Genomic DNA, 22,601 nt, shown 5'->3' on the forward strand with positions numbered 1-22,601 from the left:
GAAGGCAAAACTTTATCTTCTGAATCCACGTAGCTCACAAAATCAAACCTTGTTTTCAGAAGAACGTGTTTATTACGTAGAATTGTATTCATAGATAGTGTCCCCGTCTTCCCCAGCTGTGTGCTGCATGTGGAAATATTATGTCAGGAAGCGTAACTTCACATGCTGGAGAATATTAACCTTCTTAATGAGATTCAGAGGATTGTATAATGCTCAGTCTTATAAAACGTGAATATTATGTTCTTCGATGAAGATATTCACACATAGGTATATTCAAACTCAGACATACGTCGATGATGCGTGCATACAGAAAGACAGTCACACATACGTATATTCAAACTATGCCATACGAACAAATATACACAGTGCCTCCTTGGTATAGTGGTTAGCGTTGCTGATCATGAATCACCACTGGCCAGCCCGTGGTCGGGCCCTCATGGGTTTGAATCCTTGGCCCGGCAGTCGGCCTTTACCCATCCCAGGTGTTCATCCTCCCCTTTAGACTGCTTGAGAAAGGGGTGCTCGGCTTAGGCTGGTGTGTGTGTGTGTGTGTGTGTGTGTGAATTCACACATAGGAGAAAAGATATGTTACATTTATACAACGTTAAGAGGCAGAGAAATACATAACAGTGAAAACATACAAACGAATACAAAGGAATTCAAACAGCAACAGACCACGACTACTGGGTCATTTCAAGGTTGTTTGTGATATCGGAAGATAGAAACTAACAGATTAATGTGGTGAAAAGTTAGAATGTACACAGGTAAGGAGACGCAAGTACTGTAAGTCGTGGACTTGAAGCCACATATTCATTAAGTCTGTGTTTAAACGTATCTGTAGTACTGCTTTCAACCACTCCAATCGCAAGCTGTGCTATGTTAACAATCCTGTTGAGCAAAAGTACTTTGCCTCATTCGAGGAAAAACGTTTGTTCACGAGTTTGTATCCATTACTACGAGTGAAATTAAACGAATCAAGTCTTAAGTAGTTCGACAAATCAAGATCATTAAAGACTTATGTAATCTTTAGTACTTGTATGAGATCACCTCTTAACCTTCTCTTTTACAAGCTAAATAGATTCGAGCTAGTTAATCAGCTCCTATAAGAGTTCTTTCTCAGCCTGGGGATCATCGTAGTAACTCTACACTTGTACTCTCATCATCATTCTGTCTGTGTCCTTTTTATAGGTAGTGTGACCAAAGTTGAACCTAATGTAGAGTAAGAATGATTTCCCTGGACTTAGATTCGAAGGCCCTACCTATGAATGGAAGAATTTTGTTCGCTCTTTTCACTACGTCAGTGCACTGCTTATGTGGTTTTAGGTGACCAGAGATTATTACTTCTAAGTCTTTTTCCACATTTGCCTTTTGTAGTTTAAGAAAATCAAACTGTATGTTGCCTTTTCGCTTTGCTATGTGTAAATATTTGCACTTGTCAAGATTGTAATTCAATTGTCACATATGAGACCAGTCCATCAGTTTGTCTATCTTCCTTTGAAGCTGTAGACTTTCGAGTTCTTTTGCAGACTTAATTTGAGAGATTGCAATGAAGCCCATTATGAATATCATCAATACATATGAGAACGAGAACTGGTTCGAAGACTGATCCTTGTGGCACTCCACTTGTTACGTCCAACAGTTCTGTTGCCTGGCCATTTTCTCTTAATCACAACTCTGTTTACGGCCAGTTCACTAATTTTCCTATCCCCGCAATGCCCTGTGACTGCATTTTTGCTAGTAACCTTTGATGCAGAACCTTACCGAATGCTTTTTGAAAATCTAAATAGAGTATATCAACTGCTGTACATTCGTCATACATTTTGATTATATCCTAAAAGAAAACGAGCAGACTTCTCAGAAGTTATCGATTTCGTCGAAATCCATGCTCAGAATTGTTTATTAAATGGCGGTTCACTGAATGGTTTACAATTCTATCTCAAAATACATTTTGTGAACATCGGTGTTACATTGGCAAACTTCCATTCATCTGGAAGTTTTCATCGGAGCAAATGACTCACTGGAAAGTGAAGTCAAAGGCCTAACCATGTAATTCTTCGCCTCTTTCATTGTTCTCAGATAGAACTTATCAGTGCCTACCGTTTTATCTATTTTTGTTCCGTTTATTGCTGATAGCATGTCCTCGGATTTTATGCCATTTTTTTTCTTTTTCTTTTTCAAGGGACGTTCTTCTCTATCACTAGGATATGGGTTGTGTTTTCGGTGCAAAACATTTAAGATTTTTGCCGACGATTTCCAAAATTAATGGTTAACCAACCGACGGATTGATGACTTTCTTGCTTCAAACATAACTGTAAAACTCTTTGTTTTTTTTGCTATTTTCATCAGTATGCGCTTAATACTGACGTTTACTTTGTAGTATAAATCTTACTTTGTCCATTCAAATTTACATAACAAACTCTAATCATGTTGGTTATCGGTCTCTTTAAGTTGTTTATAAGCTATTTTCTTAGCACTTTTTTTTTTTTCAACGTTCCACCATTGTTTTAGAAATACACCGTCTGCTAAGTACTGGCACGTATGTTCCCTCAACTACTTTGAAGGTTTTACTGAAGCTTCTCCAAGCTACAGTCATGTCGTATTCATTAACTATATCATCCTAAACCCACGACCTCCTTGCAGTAGAGGCTCAGGCCTCCCTGTAAGCCTTTTATAGGCAATGTCCCTTGTGCTGGGTTACATCTGACTCTGCCGGATGATGAAGATGATGATGATAATGATGGCTTTGCCTGTCAAGAGCACTGCGAAAATCAACAAAATCTGCATTTGTAAAATCGTATATTTTTTCCGCGACTGTCATGTTGACCAAAGGTTCATGCAGTGTTGAAAGCGACCTCAAAAGTAATTTCGGTTAGTACTTCTACCAAACATTCCCCAACTTCGGCATTATCAACGAGATCTTCATTTGTAGTAAGAACTAAATCTAATATATTCCCGTAGCGACTAAGTTTCTCCCTGAATTGGTAGAGTCCACGCCAGGTGCTACTAGAAAGAGATTCTCCCCCTTTAGAAATCGGAGTGTTAAGATCTCCTCCTATGATAGAATCTTGATCATTGCAAGTTTTTATTCACTAATTATAGAAGCTTTCGTCTACCTCTGGTGTCTGTACGGGGGAGACTATAAACTAGTCGTTTTGTTATTTTCTTACCAAGTTTATATTTTCTACAAAAAATAAAGTCGACATTTTCAACGACTACGAGCGTTTTTATCATGGGATTTAGAATGGGCTTTAACAAAGTGCAGTACACCACCGCCAGCTTTGCTTCCCGAGTCCATATTTAGCAGAATGTACCCTAGAACTGAGTACTAGGTGAGGAAATCTTTACTGTTGATATGTAGCTTAGATTCGGAAATGACAATCCTATCATAATTACCTTCTAACCCTCATGTCACTATGCGATTTTATTGCTAATGCCCCGAGTGTTAACAAGAAACATTATCATATGAGACTAAGACTATTTCGAAGAGTATTGAGGGATGGGAATGGCTCTGCTTTACCCTAGCTGCGTGTTTTTGACCCAAGACACATGTGCAGACTCACTAAGGAACATATCTAGACGCAAAGATCCCACTTGATTTACGTGCAGGCCGTCGTCCCTCATGAAAACCATGAGACTACATGTAGAAATGCTGACACAAGTTTATGAGGTTAACTCTTCGTGATGACAGAGGTTCAATCATCTATTATTTTACATTAAATGCCACAATAAAGACGTTCCTGGTGCCGATCCTGGATAAAACTGAAGTCATATATCATTAGTTTTAGCTCGGAGATAGGTTTCATCTCGAATAAGTTGGCGATGTTTCTCCAACAGCTCTTGCAATCTCTCCATCAGTACATCGTTAGTAACTACATGACAAATAACAAAGTATATTATCGTTTGTGCCACCACAAACATGTACAAGGTTGAGAGACATGGCAGCACGAGTGTAAAACTTTCACCCTGTAACATACAAATGTAATCACATATAAATAGTAATTACGCACATACAGTCATCATCACCATAATTATTATGGGCATCATCATCATCATCATACCACATACACAAGTGTACTCACATGGTATATGTAAAGTATTTGTTGCACAATATCACACCACTGCAAGTTTAATTGCGTGTGCTGTGTACATCATGGCACTTAAACAAACTAAATAAATCATCAGTTTTGTTGAAAATTTATGATTACGCTCGAAACTGCAGTCTCGTCACACTTACTTCATCAAAAAATATAAAGCTATTCTAATTCATGGCAAAATACGTATATCTCTCACCGCGACTTCAGCACCTTAACTTCCCATCATCTACAGTCCCTTAGGCTTATAACTACGACTTATAGTAAGGAAACTATTCTTGGATCAGTGTTAGCAAGACATTGTACTCCTGATCCACACACCCTCGTCCCTCGGCAGCCTAACCTATCAAACGTCAACTTCCCATTATCCAATTTCTTTCTGTACTCCCGCCAAGACCCCCCAACAAATATCGTGGCGTTGTTACGTTCCTCATCTATTTCTGCATGATGTTGCCCATGCATTAACGTTTGCATCAAGATTTCTATACAAAATGATAAACGATAAATCTCTATATCTCTAGACATGATTAGTTATATTTGGAGAAATAGATTAGTCTAACGTGCTTGCTCCTAATTTTCATTGTTTCACCTGTTGACTTCCTAGTCTGCGCCGTTCTTGTCATCATAGAGGACGCTTTTCAGGAATACTTTTGAGCACAGCTCATCGACTTGTAGTTGAAATTTACTTTTATTCTACGGCCATGCGAATTATATGCTGTTTGCTGATGTCACTGTACTGGTGGCAGATTCGAGTTGAGAAGCTGCAGAAGTTTGTGGCTGACTTTGGAAGAGTGTGTAAAGGGAAGAAGTTAAGAGTAAATGTGAGTAAAAGCAAAGTTATGATGTTTAGTATGACAGAGGGACATGTTAGAGAGGCGTGGAAATAAGTTGAAGAGGATGTGCTGAAATGCTTTAGATATATGGAAAGAGTTAGTGAGGAAAGGTTGAAAACAGAAAATGTGTCGCAAGTAGAGTGAAGAAGAAGGGGTAGATCAAATTGGAAATAGAAGGATGGAATGAAAAATATTCTGAGTGATCGGAGCGTGAGCATGCAGGAGGTTGAGAGGTATATACGAGTTCGAGTGGAATGGAATGATGCGGTATGCAGGGAGCAAAATGCTGTCACAGAACTAAACCAGAGCATGTGAAGCGGCCGGGGTAAACCATTGAAAGGTCAGTGGGGCTTGGTTGTTGATAGGCAGCTGTGGTATTGCTGCATTACACATGACGGCTAAAAAATGGATGTGGGTGAATATGGCTAGCTATGTCTCACTGGCATGGGAAACGGTGGACAGGTACGAAAGAAGGAACAGAGATGGGGTTAGGTGAGGATTTTCCCTCGAAGGCCCAGTTCTCTGTTGTTAATGCTCCCTCGGTAACGCGGGAAATGGCATATATGTATGGGGGGGGAGGGAATATATATATATATATATATATATATATATATATATATATATATATATATATATATATATATATATATATATATATATATATATATATATATATATATATATGTATATATATATATATATATATATATATATATATATATATATATATATATATATATATATATATATATATATATATATATATATATATTTGCATTGTCGCTGTCTCCCGCGTTTGCGAGGTAGCGCAAGTAAACAGACGAAAGAAAATGGCCCAACCCACCCCCATACACATGTATATACATACACGTCCACACATGCAAATATACATACTTATACATCTCAATGTACACATATATATACACACACAGACACATACATATATACCCATGCACACAGTTCACACTGTCTGCCTTTATTCATTCCCATCGCCACCTCGCCACACATGGAATACCATCCCCCTCCCCCCTCATGTGTGCGAGGTAGCGCTAGGAAAAGACAATAAAGGCCACATTCCTTCACACTCAGTCTCTAGCTGTCATGCAATAATGCCCGAAACCACGGCTCCCTTTCCACATCCAGGCCCCACAGAACTTTCCATGGTTTACTCCAGACGCTTCACACGCCCTGGTTCAATCCATTGACAGCACGTCGACCCCGGTATACCACATCGTTCACTCTATTCCTTGCACGCCTTTCACCCTCCTAAATGTTCAGGCTCCGATCACTCAAAATCTTTTTCACTCCATCTTTCCACCTCCAATTTGGTCTCCCACTTCTCGTTCCCTCCACCTCTGACACATATATCCTCTTGGTCAATCTTTCCTCACTCATTCTCTCCATTTGACCAAACCATTTCAAAACACCCTCTTCTGCTCTCTCAACCACACTCTTTTAATTACCAAACATCTCTCTTACCCTATTATCACTTACTCGATCAAACCACCTCACACCACATATTGTCCTCAAACATCTCATTTCCAGCACATCCACCCTCCTCCGCACAACTCAATCTATAGCCCACGCCTCGCGACCATATAACATTGTTGGAACCACTATTCCTTCAAACATACCCATTTTTGCTTTCCGAGATAATGTTCTCGACTTCCACACATTCTTCAACGCTCCCAGAACTTTCGCCCCCTCCCCCACCCTATGATTCACTTCCGCTTCCATGGCTCCATCCGCTGCCAAATCCACTCCCAGATATGTAAAACACTTCACCTCCTCCAGTTTTTCTCCATTCAAACTTACCTCCCAATTGACTTGTCCCTCAACCCTACTGTACCTAATAACCTTGCTCGTATTCACATTTACTCTCAGCTTTCTTCTGTCACACACTTTACCAAACTCACCAGCTTCTGCAGTTTCTCACACGAATCAGCCACCAGCGCTGTATCAGCGAACAACAACTGACTCACTTCCCAAGCTCTCTCATCCACAACAGACTGCGTGCTTGCCCCTCTTTCCAAAACTCTTGCATTGCATTCACCTTCCTAACAACCCCATCCATAAACAAATTAAACAACCATGGAGACATCACACACCCCTGCCGCAAACCAACATTCACTGAGAACCAGTCACTTTCCTCCCTTCCTTCATGTACACATGCCTTACATCCTCGATAAGAACTTTTCACTGCTTCTAACAACTTGCCCTCCAAACCATATATTCCCAATACCTTCCACAGAGCATCTCTAGCAACTCTGCCATTTGCCTTCTCCAGATCCATAAATGCCACATACAAATCCATTTGCTTTTCTAAGTATTACTCACATACATTCTTCAAAGCAAACACCTGATCCACACATCCTCTACCACTTCTGAAACCACACTGCTCTTCCCTAATCTGATGCTCCTTACATGCCTTCACCCTCTAAATCAACATCATCCCATATAATTTTGATCTTCCCTAATCTGATGCTCTGTACATGCCTTCACCCTCTCAATCAACACCCTCCCATATAATTATCAGGAATACTCAACAAACTTATACCTCTGTAATTTGAGCACTCACCTTTATCCCCTATGCCTTTGTACAATGGCAATATGCAAGCATTCCTCCAATCCTCAGGCACCTCACCATGAGTCATACATACATTAAATAATCTTACCAACCAGTCAACAATACAGTCACCCCCTTTTTTAATAAATTCCACTGCAGTACCATCCAAACCCGCTGCCTTGTCGGCTTTCATCTTCCGCAAAGCTTTTACTACCTCTTCTCTGTTAACCAAATCATTCTCCCTATCCCTCTCACTTTGCACACCACCTCGACCAAAAGACCCTATATCTGCCGCTCTATTATCAAACATTCAACAAACCTTCAAAATACTCCATCTCCTTCTCACATCACCACTACTTGTTATCACTTTCCTCTTAGCTCCCTTCACTGAAGTTCCCATTTGTTTCCTTGTGTTGCGCACTTTATTTACCTCCTTCCAAAAACATCTTTTTGTTCTCTCTAAAATTTTATGATACTATCTCACCCCAACTCTCATTTGCCCTCTTTTTCACCTCTTGCACCTTTCTCTTGGCCTCCTGCCTCTTTCTTTTATACATCTCCCAGTCATTTGTATTATTTCCCTGCAAAAATCGTCCAAATGCCTCTCTCTTCTCTTTCACTAATAATCTTACTTTTTCATCGCGCGACTCACTACCCTTTCTAATCTGCCCACCTCCCACGCTTCTCATGCTACAAGCATCTCTTGCGCAAACCATCACTGCTTCCCTAGATACATCCCATTCCTCCCCTACTCCCCTTATTTCCTTTGTTCTCACCTTTTTCCATTCTGTACTCAGTCTCTCCTGGTACTTCCTCACACAAGTCTCCTTCCCAAGCTCACTTACTCTCACCACCCTCTTCACCCCAACATTCTCTCTTTTTTTTCTGAAAACCTCTACAAATCTTCACCTTCGCCTCCACAAGATAATGATCAGACATCCCTCCACTTGCACCTCTCAGCACATTAACATCCAAAAGTCTCTCTTTAGCGCCTATCAATTACCACGTAATCCAATAACGCTCTCTGGCCATCTCTCCTACTTACATACGTATACTTATGTATATCTCTCTTTTTAAACTAGGTATTCCCAATCACCAGTCCTTTTTCAGCACATAAATCTACAAGCTCTTCACCATTTCCATTTACAACACTGAACAACCCATGTACACCAATTATTCCCTCAACTGCCATATTACTCACCTTTGCATTCAAATCACTCATCACTATAACCCAGTCTCGTGCATCAAAACTACTACCACACGCACTCAGCTGCTCCCAAAACACTTGCCTCTCATGACCTTTCTTCTCATGCCCAGGTGCATATGCACCAATAATCACCCATCTCTCTCCATACACTTTCAGTTTTACCCATATCAATCTAGAGTTTACATTCCTACACTCTGTTACATACTCCCACCGCTCCTGTTTCAGGAGTAGTGCCACTCCTTCCCTTGCTGTTGTCCTCTCACCAACCTCTGACTTTACTCCCAAGACATTCCCAAACCACTCTTCCCCTTTACCCTTGAGGTCCGTTTTACTCAGAGCTAAAACATCCGGGTTCCTTTCCTCAAACATACTACCTATCTCTCCTTTTTTCTCATCTTGGTTACATCCACACACATTTAGACACCCCAATCTGAGCCTTCAAGGAGATTGAGCACTCCCCGCGTGACTCCTTCTGTTTCACCTTTTAGAAAGTTAAAATGCAAGGAGGGGAGGGTTTCCAGCCCCCCGCTCCCGTCCCCTTTAGTCGCCTTCTACGACACGTGAGGAATGCGTGGAAAGTATTCTTTCTCCTCTAACCCCAGGGATATATATATATATATATATATATATATATATATATATATATATATATATATATATATATATATATATATATATATATATATAGAGAGAGAGAGAGAGAGAGAGAGAGAGAGAGAGAGAGAGAGTCACAGCTAAGCAAATGTGATAATAAAATGATGCTGACGGTGCATATCCTCCTGTAGACTGCTTGATCCTTCCCTAAGGTGTGCTTAATCAGTCAGTGTACATATATGTTATACCAGAGGTTCTTAGCCTGTGGTCCGTGGACCGCTTCTGGTCCATACTCCATTTCCATGTGGCGCATTTACATAAAAACCAAAATAAAATGATGTCAAACATATAGTACAACATAACTTTTTACAATGTGAAAAACAATACTTTTTCCTTCTATCCATTCATATGTGCATGATGTAATTATAAGACTTTCACTGACAGTAATGAGCAATTCAGTTGTAGCGACGGTGTCCCCACCACGCAGGTAAGTGGTGGATGGTCCACACACCAAACAGTAAACCCCCTATGTTGCCGACGTGCATAATAAAGTCTTCAACACCTGTTCTAAATAAGCGCATCATATCCTAGTTGTTCTGGCCTTATACTACAAGCGACAATTGGCTCTAAATAAATTCTGATTTGCCCTAAGTTCTCAACGTATGATTTGTATGGATTAGAAATTTCTATTTCATTTAGTCATTTTCAACCTCAACCGACAATTTAGTTGCAATATCATTTATTTTCTTTTGTTACAATATTTTTCTGGCATTAAACTCGTTTTCTTTTTCTATAATTTTTTTCCCTGGATGGGCGTAAAAGCAGATTTCCATGGGGCTGAAATTCAGAATTACTTTGCATAATCTTGAGCTGAGATGAAGGCAGTCTGCAGCAATATTCGCATATAAGGATTTACCATTTAAGGTTTTACTCTCACCTTTATTACATATCTTTTGCAGTCTGTTGTTCCTTATTGAAATATTCCCGTATGGTTATAGACTTTTCTTATTATCTTATTATTAAACAAATATCTAATCTATGATTTATATAATTTTACTGATTTGTTCTGTTGATTAATTCATTAAAGTCTGGAGTGTCCGAGGTCACAGAACGAGGATCAGATGAATCATTTTGACACGTCATTTTATATATTTCATCTGATCTTTTTTCCATCATTTTGACATCCTACTTTAGACGTCTGATTATCATACATTTTTCTTCTTTCTCCATCTCTGATATTTCCTTTTCTTTATTTACACTACGAGGAATTTTCTCTGATAGATTTCAAAGATTTTTATCTGACTTTTAGTCTTCACTTTTTGGCCTCTGATTCAATGGACTGTTCAGCTCCTTAGCCTCGAGCGCTGTTGAACTCCAAGTTAGTTATCAAGTATAACGAGAAGACCTGAAAGTGACACCACATCTCCGGCAACAGATGACTCAACGAGCGAAGGTCTGTGGAAGGCGGTTGTGTTGCGGGGATGACTTTGTGTTGCGGGGATGACTTTGTGTTGCGGATGATAGTGTATGACGTGTTGTGTGTTGCCTGGAGTGTGGTGACGTGCTTGAACTGATAGTGTTGATGTGCGGAGAGTGATGGTGTCTGGTGTATGTGGCGACGGTCTCTCAAAAGGTGATAGTGAGTGAGCAGGGGATGATAAGTCACACATAGTAGTGTGTGGTGAGTGGTGGTGTGTATGGGTGGTGAAGTCGATGGATAGTGATGGTGCCTATATGTTGGTGATGGTGATAGCGTGGCATGGGTGTGGTGGTGTAGGATGAGTGAGGGTGTGTGATCGGCGGTGTAGAAAGGGTGGTGGTGTGTGGTATGTCTTGAATGATGTTGGAAACGTAGAGGATGCTGATGTGTAGAGTGTGGTGGTATGATGAAGGGTCACGAGGACTGAGAGAGTCCCTGAGGGGTTGGACTGTATCATAACTTTAATCCTGACAGTAGCAAGTAAACAGAACATTAGGCTATTGAAACCTTTTTACATGTAATTTCATTGTCTTTGTTTTTCGTCGCCACCTAATCTGACTTTCTTGTATGAAGTCACGATTTGTACATATCATCATCATCTTACAACAACAAGAGATATGGTGGAAATGGAGTGCAAGTTAGTCTCATTAAGCAAATACAACGAGCGACACAAAGAAAAAATAGCTCCATTCAAGTGATTTTTTTTCTAGTAAAGGATAACAAAATATATTTCTACACAATTGTGGTCAAATGTATATACTTCCAGTCGTACGTACATTGTTTCACTTATTCCAAATTCTGCCTGAATGCTCGAATCCTTAAATTATTAAGAAAAGGATGTTCTAGAGTCACAAATAACCTACATATAGTCACGAGAATATCTGAAAAAAGTTGATATTTCAAATAAAAACTATAAGAAATTAATCTAAATTCAATTCATATTGTTTATGTATTTTCCTGTTTCGCTTCTGTTAAGGAAAAATTAATGTCATGCCATCTATTTCGAGCGATCGTGTACGTCAGCCTTAGGAACTCCACTGTGATCGTAATGTGTTTGAAGACAGTAGCTATAGGTCTGTTCCTTGTTACGGTAATGATATAAGAACATTTACTCGGGAATCATTGTCCCATGCTATCTTAAATATACCAGTCTGGCTTCCGTTGTCTTCTGATACTGGTTCTGACATTATCATTTTTTACTGTTAGTAGTTTCTGCAGAGCTTGAGTCACAAGAATAACTGCAATCCAAAAATAACTCGAGATTTTAGGTGCAGTTTCAGCACACCGTACCCAAAAAGAGAAATATCTGGTTGCATAAGAATTTAATATCCCGCTGCAGATACGTCATGTATATTTCATGTATATTGGAAGACTTTTTGCAGGACTGGAACCAAAATATCTTCAGTTCATAAATATGTTTGTTTGATAATATACATTTGGTTACCGATAATGATATGTAGGTTTATCAGGTGCATCAGTGTGTGTGTGTGTGTGTGTGTGTGTGTGTGTGTGTGTGTGTGTGTGTGTGTGTGTGTGTGTGTGTGTGTGTGTGTGTGTGTGTGTGTTTGTGTGTGTGTGTAATTACTTCTTGGACAATGCTGAGTGGGAATTTAGCACTTTCAGGGTCTCGGCTCTTAAACATTGCTTTCACACAACACATTAGATTCCTGTAAGTCTTCACTCATCATATGAAGTTAATCCACTACTCTCATACTACACAAAAGCTTTTTCACTTTTTTCTGAACAAGTTTCTTGCTTAATTTCACGTTATGTCTTCTTGTTAAGTATCCTTACATCCCCCAAAGAAATATCTGCTCTGTACGTCATCAATCAGTTAAAATCTTAAAAGGTGTGATCACATCACCCTCGTCCTCTTCTCTTCCAAGATGGCCAAATTTAGGGCTGCTAACTTCTCCCAGTAACTCTCTTGTCTTAGTCCTGGCACCATCTTCGTTGCACTTCTCCGGACCTTCGCTATTAGCTCTTTGTGCTTCTGTTGGTGAGGTGACCAAAAATGAGAAGCATATTCTAGTTTTGCTCTTATGTAAGACATGAACAGCTCGCTGAATATTTTCTTGTATATAGAGAAAAAGGCAATTCTAATATTCATTGGCAGACAGCTGGACTCCTTACTTACTCTCCTGTGGTGGTGGTGGTACTCAGCAGCATATTAGGGACGATGTGGACTCTTAAGTCGTTCTCCCATGCATATTCTTGCAGCTTATTTCCAGAAATGTGACCGCATGTGACTAGGAATATTATTAATGTTATGTGACTGGGAATATTATTAATGTTATGTTGCCGGGAATGTGAAGGGAAGAAAAGATAAAGACCTGCACCAGTATATCGTTCTGTGAGTTTTACCTGTCGAACGATAGAGGAGTCATCGGCAGAAAATCAAGTCTTTCTTTACTGCTAAGATCTGAGTGAACCAGTGGCTTAATACGATTACACATTGAGTAATTCAACGATGGAATTCATCAAACACATGTTGTTTCTTACAGCAAGTACAGCTTTTTTTCGTTATTGTTTTATTGGTGATAGAAAAGAAATACGTAATTAGTTAAAGAATGTTAGATTCATAGATAAAATAGATTTAGAACAAGAGAGACAGGCTGTCAGTGAACTATCACTCCCGTCAATATCATCTTATTATGATCATTTGTTGCCAAAGGAGTTAACACCCTAAGGTGGATGTCATGGCTTCGTTGTAGTACATTCCTACTTCCCTGTAGCAGCATGACTTCGTCGCCATCTGGCCAGGTCTCCTACCATCCCTGTAATGCAACTGGTTCATTACTAGAGGCAGCTTTCCTTTTTTTCCAATTCAATGTTTGGAAAATTTCCTCGTCCATTAGACTAAGAACTGCACTAAAGCTAATAGCCGTTCAGTATGGTTATTCATACCCATACTTATCAAAAACTTATATTTATCATTTCTTTATCGGTTCACTAAAGCTTTTAAGTCCATCCCAGCCTCGTAACCTCAAAGGATCTATGTTATTCTCTTCACGTAAATGTGTATTTATGGTCCCCAGCTTCCCAAATGAGACAGAAACAATAGCAGTCGTTTCGGAATACTAACGAATAGCTATTCAGGTCAGACGTAGCCTGTAATTGCCATAGGAAGCTCATCAAATTCTCTAGCCGGCGGCTGACAACAGAGCCAGTCGGGTTAACAGTAGCCAGCCAGGTATTATATCTTGTTACTTGTCCTGGCTCTTATCATGGATAGGTAGAGATGTGAATGACGGAACTATATAGTGTAAGAGAGGGCAAATACAACTCGTTTATTTCTTTATGGTTTGGGAAGTGCGGGGCCCAACTACGTGCCTGAGGGAGCACCTGAGATCAATTATGTGGCTTAGTAAGTTATTAGAGGGCGACTCTGTGGCTTGGGAAGAATCGATGAACAACTATGTGGTTTGGAAAGTGATGGACTCCAACTACGAGTCTCGACAAGTGGCGGACCTCAACTGAGCATTCGGCTTCGGGAGTGTCGGGAGATCGAATATGTGGCTTGAGAAGTGACAAGTGAGTCTCGAGAAGTGCCAGGCACCACCTAACTATGCGGGCCTGATAACAGCTGAGGGTTAAGCGTGTCTCTGGAAGCGCCAGAAACCAACTGACTTTGTGGTTTGAGAAGTGTTGAGAACCACCTCTGTGGCTCAAGATATGCCGGTGGCCAAGAATGAGTGATGATCACGACCTTCGGTAACCAAGATTCTGGCAACAAGGCTTTTGACTTGCTCTCACTTTCTTTATACCAGGAGGACTACCGCATCCCCTCGCACACCTGTAGTATATGCACATGCACCCGTGAGGTTACTGGGAGAGAGAGAGTCATCTAACTTAGGCTAAGGTGTATGATCGGCCACTCAGGTGATTCTTGGGTTTCATGATATTTATTTTTCAATTCGTCCACAACGTTTTGGTTCTCCAAGTTTCTCTCTCTCTCTCTCTCTCTCTCTCTCTCTCTCTCTCTCTCTCTCTCTCTCTCTCTCTCTCTTCTCTCTCTTCTCTCTCTCTCTCTCTCTCTCTCTCTCTCTCTCTCTCTCTCTCTCTCTCTCTCTCTCTCTCTCTCTCTCTCATAAAGCACATAGAGATCTAATGGTAATGTCTAGTATGTTGTATCGTTAATCATATTTCATTATTGCATAATCGAAGATCATGTTATTTCGGGACGAGTATAATCTCTTGGTTTAGATTAGGGTCGAAGTTCACTTGGGAATTTTAAGGATTCTCACAGTAGTAGTCTAACAACCTTGCTACAAGCAATTCCACTTCCTTTACTTATTTTCTTCAATTATAACAACCTTTATGTTTGCCTTAAAAATGCGTAGAGAGAGAGAGAGAGAGAGAGAGAGAGAGAGAGAGAGAGAGAGAGAGAGAGAGAGAGAGAGAGAGAGAGAGAGAGAGAGAGAGAGAGAGCACGGATCGTGCCTCCCTGCAGCAAGATTGAAATCAAGCATACTTGCTTTCTCAGAGAGGGACTGACGTCAATGATAACACACAGGGAATGGACCAGGGATGATCAGCGAGCTCTTGCCACACAGGAACCATCACAAAGGGACCGCTTTCGTGGACCTGAGGCATCACCGTTGCAGACCTGGCTGGATGGGGGACCTGAGCGATGGGTACAGGGACACGCTCACTCACTCATATAGATGAGTCCCTTCCAGTCCTCTCATAATTATAATGCTTCAGATATTTCTTTATTTCTGTTCTTTCCGTCGGCGGTATTTCATGTTCTCGTATCTGTGGTGAGAGAGCAATGAGACATCTCGTCAAGAGATTATGTCGCATGGTTGTTACTGAGGAGTAGTCGTAGCTGTCATCATAATATGATGGCAGTGTATACGTTCGGGAAAAGTTAGATGGCAATGAATTTGAAAACGAGGAGTTAAGGAAAAGGAAGAGTGGTAAAGAAAATGTCATTTTCATAATAGCTGTGGTTTTTACCTGCTTAAGCAAATACTGAGATTCAAGAAATTACTGATGAAAAAAAGATTCTAGTGATCAGGGTACATAAACCTCGACATTCACTTTCACACATACAAGGCCAAAGACTCGTTTTAATCTATAAGACTTAGGAAGAATATAAGACTTTTTTTTTTTTTTTTACAAATAAGGATAAATGTTCTGTGAACCTTAATGGCTGTAATAAACCCACTGTCACCGTATCTGATGTTGTGCTTGAACGGAACATAGTCAACAATTTTGTGAAAGTGTTGCGTGCGGATACAGTGGAAAGTCGGGCAAGGAAAATTTTACGTTATGAAGTTAAAAGTAAATGTAGTTAATACAGAGGTGGTGTTGACCCAGAATGATATAGTCTGAATATAATTTAGTCTCAGCCTATCATCGTTTTCTCTTTCAAGTCTTGATTTCTTCTGTTGATCATTTCACTTAAAGCAAATACTTCTCAACCACAAATTTTTTATATATTGGTTTTTCTTAGAAAATCTTCGTAGTCTAGTGTTTGCTATGTGTGCTCATTGATTTCTCTTGCATATGTATTTAGGACACTAGATAGCTCAGTTAGTAGTCTTTCTGTCTGTCTCTCCACAATAAACTCACTGGAAAATCTCCATAACTGACTCAGAGAAACTTCAGGCTTATGATTTAGAGTTGAATAATGATGTTGAAATTCCTTTCTTGGATGTAATGGTTAGTCCCACAGCAGGATCTTTTGTCATCAACGTTGACAGAAAGCCCACCAAGCAAAGTAAATGTATTGAATGGAATAAGTGAATACACTCAAGATTACAAGAGGAGTGTCATCCGTGCATATGTGAGGGGTGCGATCAAGGTGTGCTCAACCTAGCAACTTCTATACCAAGAACTTCGAATTGTCCGGCAAATGTTAATTAGTAATGGATATTTGAATACTGAATTTGATACCAGTGTAAACATGTGATAGCAACATCACGTCGCAAACAGAACGTGAAAACATCATACTTTACTACAAGAACACATGTTCGACAGCATATCGAAAGGAGAAGGTTGTGTGAGATACTGCAGCCAGAAACTGTAAAGCGATTGATGAAAACAAGGAATAGTCTAGTCTGATGATATACTACAACAATCCAAAAACATCTTCGCTCGTAATGAATAATGTGGTAGGTCGCTCTGGAAGTTTGAATCGTACCGATATGGTATATGAGTACTGATGCACTAATAGAGACTGTCAGCCCCTCCACATAAACTACATTGGACGTACATCCTGCACCCTGAGCCGTCACTTCTCGCTATACTTAAAAGAAGGTGGAATCAAACAACATCATGAACAAAAGCATGAAACGAAACTAACGAGGGAGATTATAGAGTATAACACCAAAGTCATTACTAGTTGCAGTGATCGGAGGACACTACAGATATTTGAAGCCTTTTCACATTAGAGAAAAAGTACCTGCATTAACATCCAGACAAACATGACCACCGCCATACAGCTCTTGGTGGCCAGCCAATAGGACTTAGACCAAATACCGTTTTAGTACAGATGAGACGCGTCATTGACCTGCCACAAGCTACCGAACCAGCCATTTCTGCACAGGAGGAACATAGCGCTGACTAACCCGGTCCTGGGTTACGAAGGTCAGAGAGAATCAGACGAGCCCGACCTGACATCAACTTCACATCCGGACAATAACGGTCTCGCATGGCCCAACTTAGTGTATTCAGTGATGGACTTTCTATATTCCTACCTTGTTTGATATTGTTCTTCTGTGTTACCTCAGCTGCAAGTTTTTCTGTATGTCTGTTTCCATATATTGTATTTTGAGTGTAACATGTACTATGTTTCATGATAGCGTTAATTTGTTTCGCTTTTAGTGTTTTCCCTTACTTTTATGTACTAAGTATTATGTTTTTTGCGAGTGTGTTTCTCATTTATATGTTGCTTGCGTTTTACATATCATATCCTAGTTTTGTGACGTAGATTTTTCTCGTTTCTTGTAGAATCCTGATGATGCCTCTGTGAAGGCAAAAGCTTGATCGAGATAAAATGTATAACTTTGGACACACTGGTGTGTGGATCAGATGCATGCTTTGAAGAATGTGTGGGAGGAATATATAAACTAATGGATTTGTATGTGGTATTTATGGAGAAAGCATATGAAGGGGTTGATAGAGATGCCTTGTTGAAAAAGATATGAGGATTGCTGCTAGAAGCAGGTGAAAAGTTTCCATTAAAAGTGCAAAATGAACGAGACAGGAAGAGAGGATGATGGGTGGTTTCAGGGGGATGGTTGGTCTACTGCATGGGTGTGTGATGTCACCATGACTGTTTAATTTGTTTATGGATGGAATGGCGAGGGAAATAAATGCAAGGGTCTAGAGAGAGGGTAAAGTATGCAGTATGTAAGAGGTGAGGGGGAGGGGGGGGGGGGTTGGCCTGTTAAGTGAGTCAGTTGTTACTTGCTGATGATACAGCACTGGTGACAGATTCGAGTGAGAAATGGCAGAAGTTAGCCGCTGAGTTTGGGAGAGTGTGTGAAAGTGGAATTTGAAAGTAAATGTGAATTAAAAAGCAAGGTTATTAGGTTCAGTAGGGCAGATGGACAGGTTAGTTGGTGGTGTGAGTTTGAATGGAGAAAGTTTTGAGGTGAATTGCCACAGTGGATGTGGTAGCAAATGGCCGGGGAAGCGAGTCATAGGTGCGTGAGGGGACGGAGGTTCTTGGAGCACTGAGGAATGTGTGGAAAGAGGTCGTTTTCTGGGATGGCGAAAATGGGTATGTTTAAAGGTATAGTAGTCCCAGCGATGTTGTAAGGATGTGTGAAGGTGGGTGGATGTGTTGTCTGTGATACATTTGAGGACAATATGTAGTGTGATGTGGTTCGATCGAGTAATTAAGAAAACGGTAAGAGAATAGTGTGGTGATAAGAAGAGTATGATTGAGGGAGCTGAAGACGGTGTTTTTAAATGGTTTGGACATTTGGAGAGAATTTATGTCGTGAGGTCGACAAAGAGTTCCTATATGTCGAAGGTGAAAGGCAAAATATAAGGAGGAGACTAAACTGGAGATGGTAGGATGGAGTAAAAGATATTCTGAGTAGTCAGGGACTGAACATCCAGGAGGATGTAAGGTGTACACGGTATAGAGTGAATTGGAATGAAGTGGTATTCAGTGATTGACTTGCTGTCAACATATTGAGCCAAGGCATGTGAAACTGCTGAGGGGACCCCACGGGAAAGTTTGTGGGGTCTCATTGTGGATAGAGCTGTGGTTTCGGTGCATTGCACCTGACAGATAGAGAATGGATTTAAACAAATGTAGCCGTCTTCATTTGTTCCTAGGCGCTACCTTGGTAAGGCGGGAAATGGTGGATAGATATGAAATGAATAGATAAATAAACAGATGATTAAATAAACAAAGAAAGAAGAAAGGTAAGAAAGATATATGTAGATAAAATCAATCATAGATCTTTTCAGAAGCTAACCATAACGTAAAAATCCTTTATTGTCTGTGCACACGTCCCGTCCAGCAGGATTCCTAGTTCCCAGAACGGCAGAGAGTTGACGATTCCCATTGTCAGAGAAATTTTGCCTGAATAGTTTGCAGCACTGCTATGACAAAAAGTTCTTACTACGCTATTAAAACTCAATGACACTCTAAGCCGTTGGGCCGAGTTTTTAGGTTTAGATGAAAGATGTGTTGCTGATCGCCTCATTATAACAAATTTTCAAGATAAAGATGCGTGTTTTTCTGTCTTTATGGCTAATGGAAAACCTAAGAATTACGAGGAAAGATGCATCAATATGTATTAGATGTATTAAAACTGCATAAGAATGTATCGCACTTGAAGAAAAAGATATCGTTCTTGAGGGGAACAAATGAACTATCCATGGGGTCTACCAGCATCCAAGATGGTGGCAGAAATAGAGATCAGGTAACCGTTGTTTTATATCAAGTATATCTCTGAAAAAAGAAGACCAATTTGCTTCTTTTTATCGTTCGAATTCAGAATAATACATGCATAACATAGCGTATATAAACGCAAGACCAGGGAAGGAAAAAGATATTAGACTGGGAAACCAAAAACAAAAAAAAAATTGTCCTAAAACCTTGAGGAATCAATTCGTGGCAATGTAAAAGGAACTTTTTATCTTAAGGGAATCTCCCGAACTGTAGCGGAGTTTAATTACTTTTCTTTGAGTTTAGATACATCTTCCTGGGAACGATGGAATCACGGGTGAAAGACTGGCACGTGAGGATTGTACCGTGAACACTACCAGCTGGTGAATGAGGAACGAGAGAATACTTGATCATAAGTGGTGGAGAAATGACGGGTATAGAGTGAAGATGAGGAATGGTGGGTATAGAGTGAAGATGAGGAATGGTAGGTACAGAGTGAAGGTGAGGAATGGTGGGTATAGAGTGAAGGTGAGGAATGGTAGGTACAGAGTGAAGGTGAGGAATAATGGGTATTTAGTGAAGATGAGGAATAATGGGTATTTAGTGAAGATGAGGAATAATGGGTATGAAGTGAAGGTGAGGAGTGGTGGATAAAGAGAGGCGGACATTGAATAGCGGGTGCAGAGCGAGGGTGAAGGATGATGAATGCTTGGAGGGAAGGGGAAGAATAACTGAGGCAGAGCGACGAGCGCATATAACGAGAATACAGTGTGTAAGGTGCAGGCAGAGGGTGAGGAGTGAGGGTGAAGACTGATGATTCGAGAACTATGGCGATGAGCAGTGAGTGTGTAGTGAAGTTGTGAAATGATGGATGGAGCACACTGACGGGTACAGAGTTCAGGATGAGGGATGAGGGCGGGTTTGGGTGCACACGATGTTACGTGCAGATTGAAGATGAAGTAAGACGGGAGCAGAATGACGGGAGAAGTGTGACGGGTGCCAGAATGGCGGGATGAATGTGACAGGTGCCAAAGTGTGACTGGTACGGAATGACGGGAGTAGCTTGACGGGTGCAGAATGACGGAAGAATTGTGACGGGTCCAAATTGACCGGAGATGAAAGATGTGTCCGGAAGAAATGTGCAAAGTGAGGCTGAGTATTTACAAGTGCAGAATATGAGGAGGAAGTGACGATTGCAAGGTGAGGGTGGAGAGAGAGGGGTCTTTTTTCCAGGTTCAAGGTTAATAAGGATAGATTGAAGGTGAGGGGAGGGGGAAGAGTTACGCCTGGAAGGTGATATACAACGAAGAGACGTAGCTACGTCTCTTCCTTGTATAGCAGTTGACTGTTATATTTCTCTCTTGTGTCTCCCCTGATGATGTGATTATTACACGAAAGTGCGCTTGGGAACTTAATCGTGTTTCATTTTCCCCGTGGACTTATAGGAATATTCTTGATCACGCGCAAAATTGTGATCCTTTCGAATATATATATATATATATATATATATATATATATATATATATATATATATATATATATATATATATATATATATATATATATATATATATCCCTGGGGATAGGGGATTAAGAATACTTCCCACGTATTCCCTGCGTGTCGTAGAAGGCGACTAAAAGGGGAGGGAGCGGGGGGCTGGAAATCCTCCCCTCTCGTTTTTTTTTTTAATTTTCCAAAAGAAGGAACAGAGAATTGGGCCAGGTGAGGGTATTCCCTCAAAGGCCCAGTCCTCTGTTCTTAACGCTACCTCGCTAATGCGGGAAATGGCGAATAGTTTGAAAGAAAAAGAAAAGAAGATATATATATATATATATATATATATATATATATATATATATATATATATATATATATATATATATATATATATATATATATATATATATATATATATATATATATATATATATATATATATATATATATATATATCTTTTTTTTTTTTTCAAACTATTCACCATTTCCCGCGTTAGCGAGGTAGCGTTAAGAACAGAGAACTGGGCCTTTGAGGGAATATCCTCACCTGGCCCCCTTCCTTGTTCCTTCTTTTGGAAAATTGAAAAAAAATAATGAGAGGGGAGGATTTCCAGCCCCCCGCTCCCTCCCCTTTTAGTCGCCTTCTACGACACGCAGGGAATACGTGGGAAGTATTCTTTCTCCCCTATCCCCAGGGATATATATATATATATATATATATATATATATATATATATATATATATATATATATATATATATATATATATATATTGTCATTAAATTTTAGGGAGAATAAAAAGATGTTTTGGAAGGAGGTAAATAAAGTGCGTAAGACAAGTTAACAAATGGGAACTTCAGTGAAGGGGGCTAATGGGGGGGGGGGATAACAAGTAGTGGTGATGTGAGAAGGAGATGGAGTGAGTATTTTGAAGGTTTGTTCAATGTGACTGATGATAGAGTGGCAGATATAGGGTGTTTTGGTCGAGGTGGTGTGCAAAGTGAGAGGGTTAGAGAAAATGATTTGGTAAACAGAGAAGAGGTAGTAAAAGCTTTATGGAAGATGAAAGCCGGCCAGGCAGCGGGTTTGGATGGTATTGCAGTGGAATTTATCAAAAAAGGGGGTGACTGTATTGTTGACTGGTTGGTAAAGTTTTTTAATGTATGTATGATTCATGGTGAGGTGCCTGAGGATTAGCGGAATGCTTGCATAGTGCCATTGTACAAAGGCAAAGGGGACAGAGGTGAGTGCTCAAATTACAGAGGTATATGTTTGTTGAGTATTCCTGGTGAATTATATGGGAGGGTATTGAGTGAGAGGGTGAAAGCATGTACAGAGTATCAGATTGGGGAAGAGCAGTGTGGTTTCAGAAGTGGTAGAGGATGTGTGGATCAGGTGTTTGAAGAATGTATGCTTAGAAAAGCAAATGGATTTGTATGAAGCATTTATGGATCTAGAGAAGGCATATGATA

At 40.1% G+C, this 22,601-nt stretch overlaps 1 protein-coding gene across 1 annotated transcript in view; it reads left to right on the forward strand.

The window, feature by feature from the left end:
- The first annotated feature begins 20,533 nt into the window (after positions 1–20,533).
- Positions 20,534–22,601, forward strand: part of LOC139764644 (putative ribosomal RNA-processing protein 7 homolog B) — a 3,314-nt gene continuing 1,246 nt past the window's right edge. The window contains 1 exon segment of the mRNA XM_071691505.1: positions 20,534–20,590. Within this exon segment, the coding sequence (XP_071547606.1) occupies positions 20,534–20,590 (57 nt within the window).

The sequence above is a fragment of the Panulirus ornatus genome, chromosome 4, assembly GCF_036320965.1.
Source record: "Panulirus ornatus isolate Po-2019 chromosome 4, ASM3632096v1, whole genome shotgun sequence".
In the NCBI taxonomy this organism is placed as follows: domain Eukaryota; kingdom Metazoa; phylum Arthropoda; class Malacostraca; order Decapoda; family Palinuridae; genus Panulirus; species Panulirus ornatus.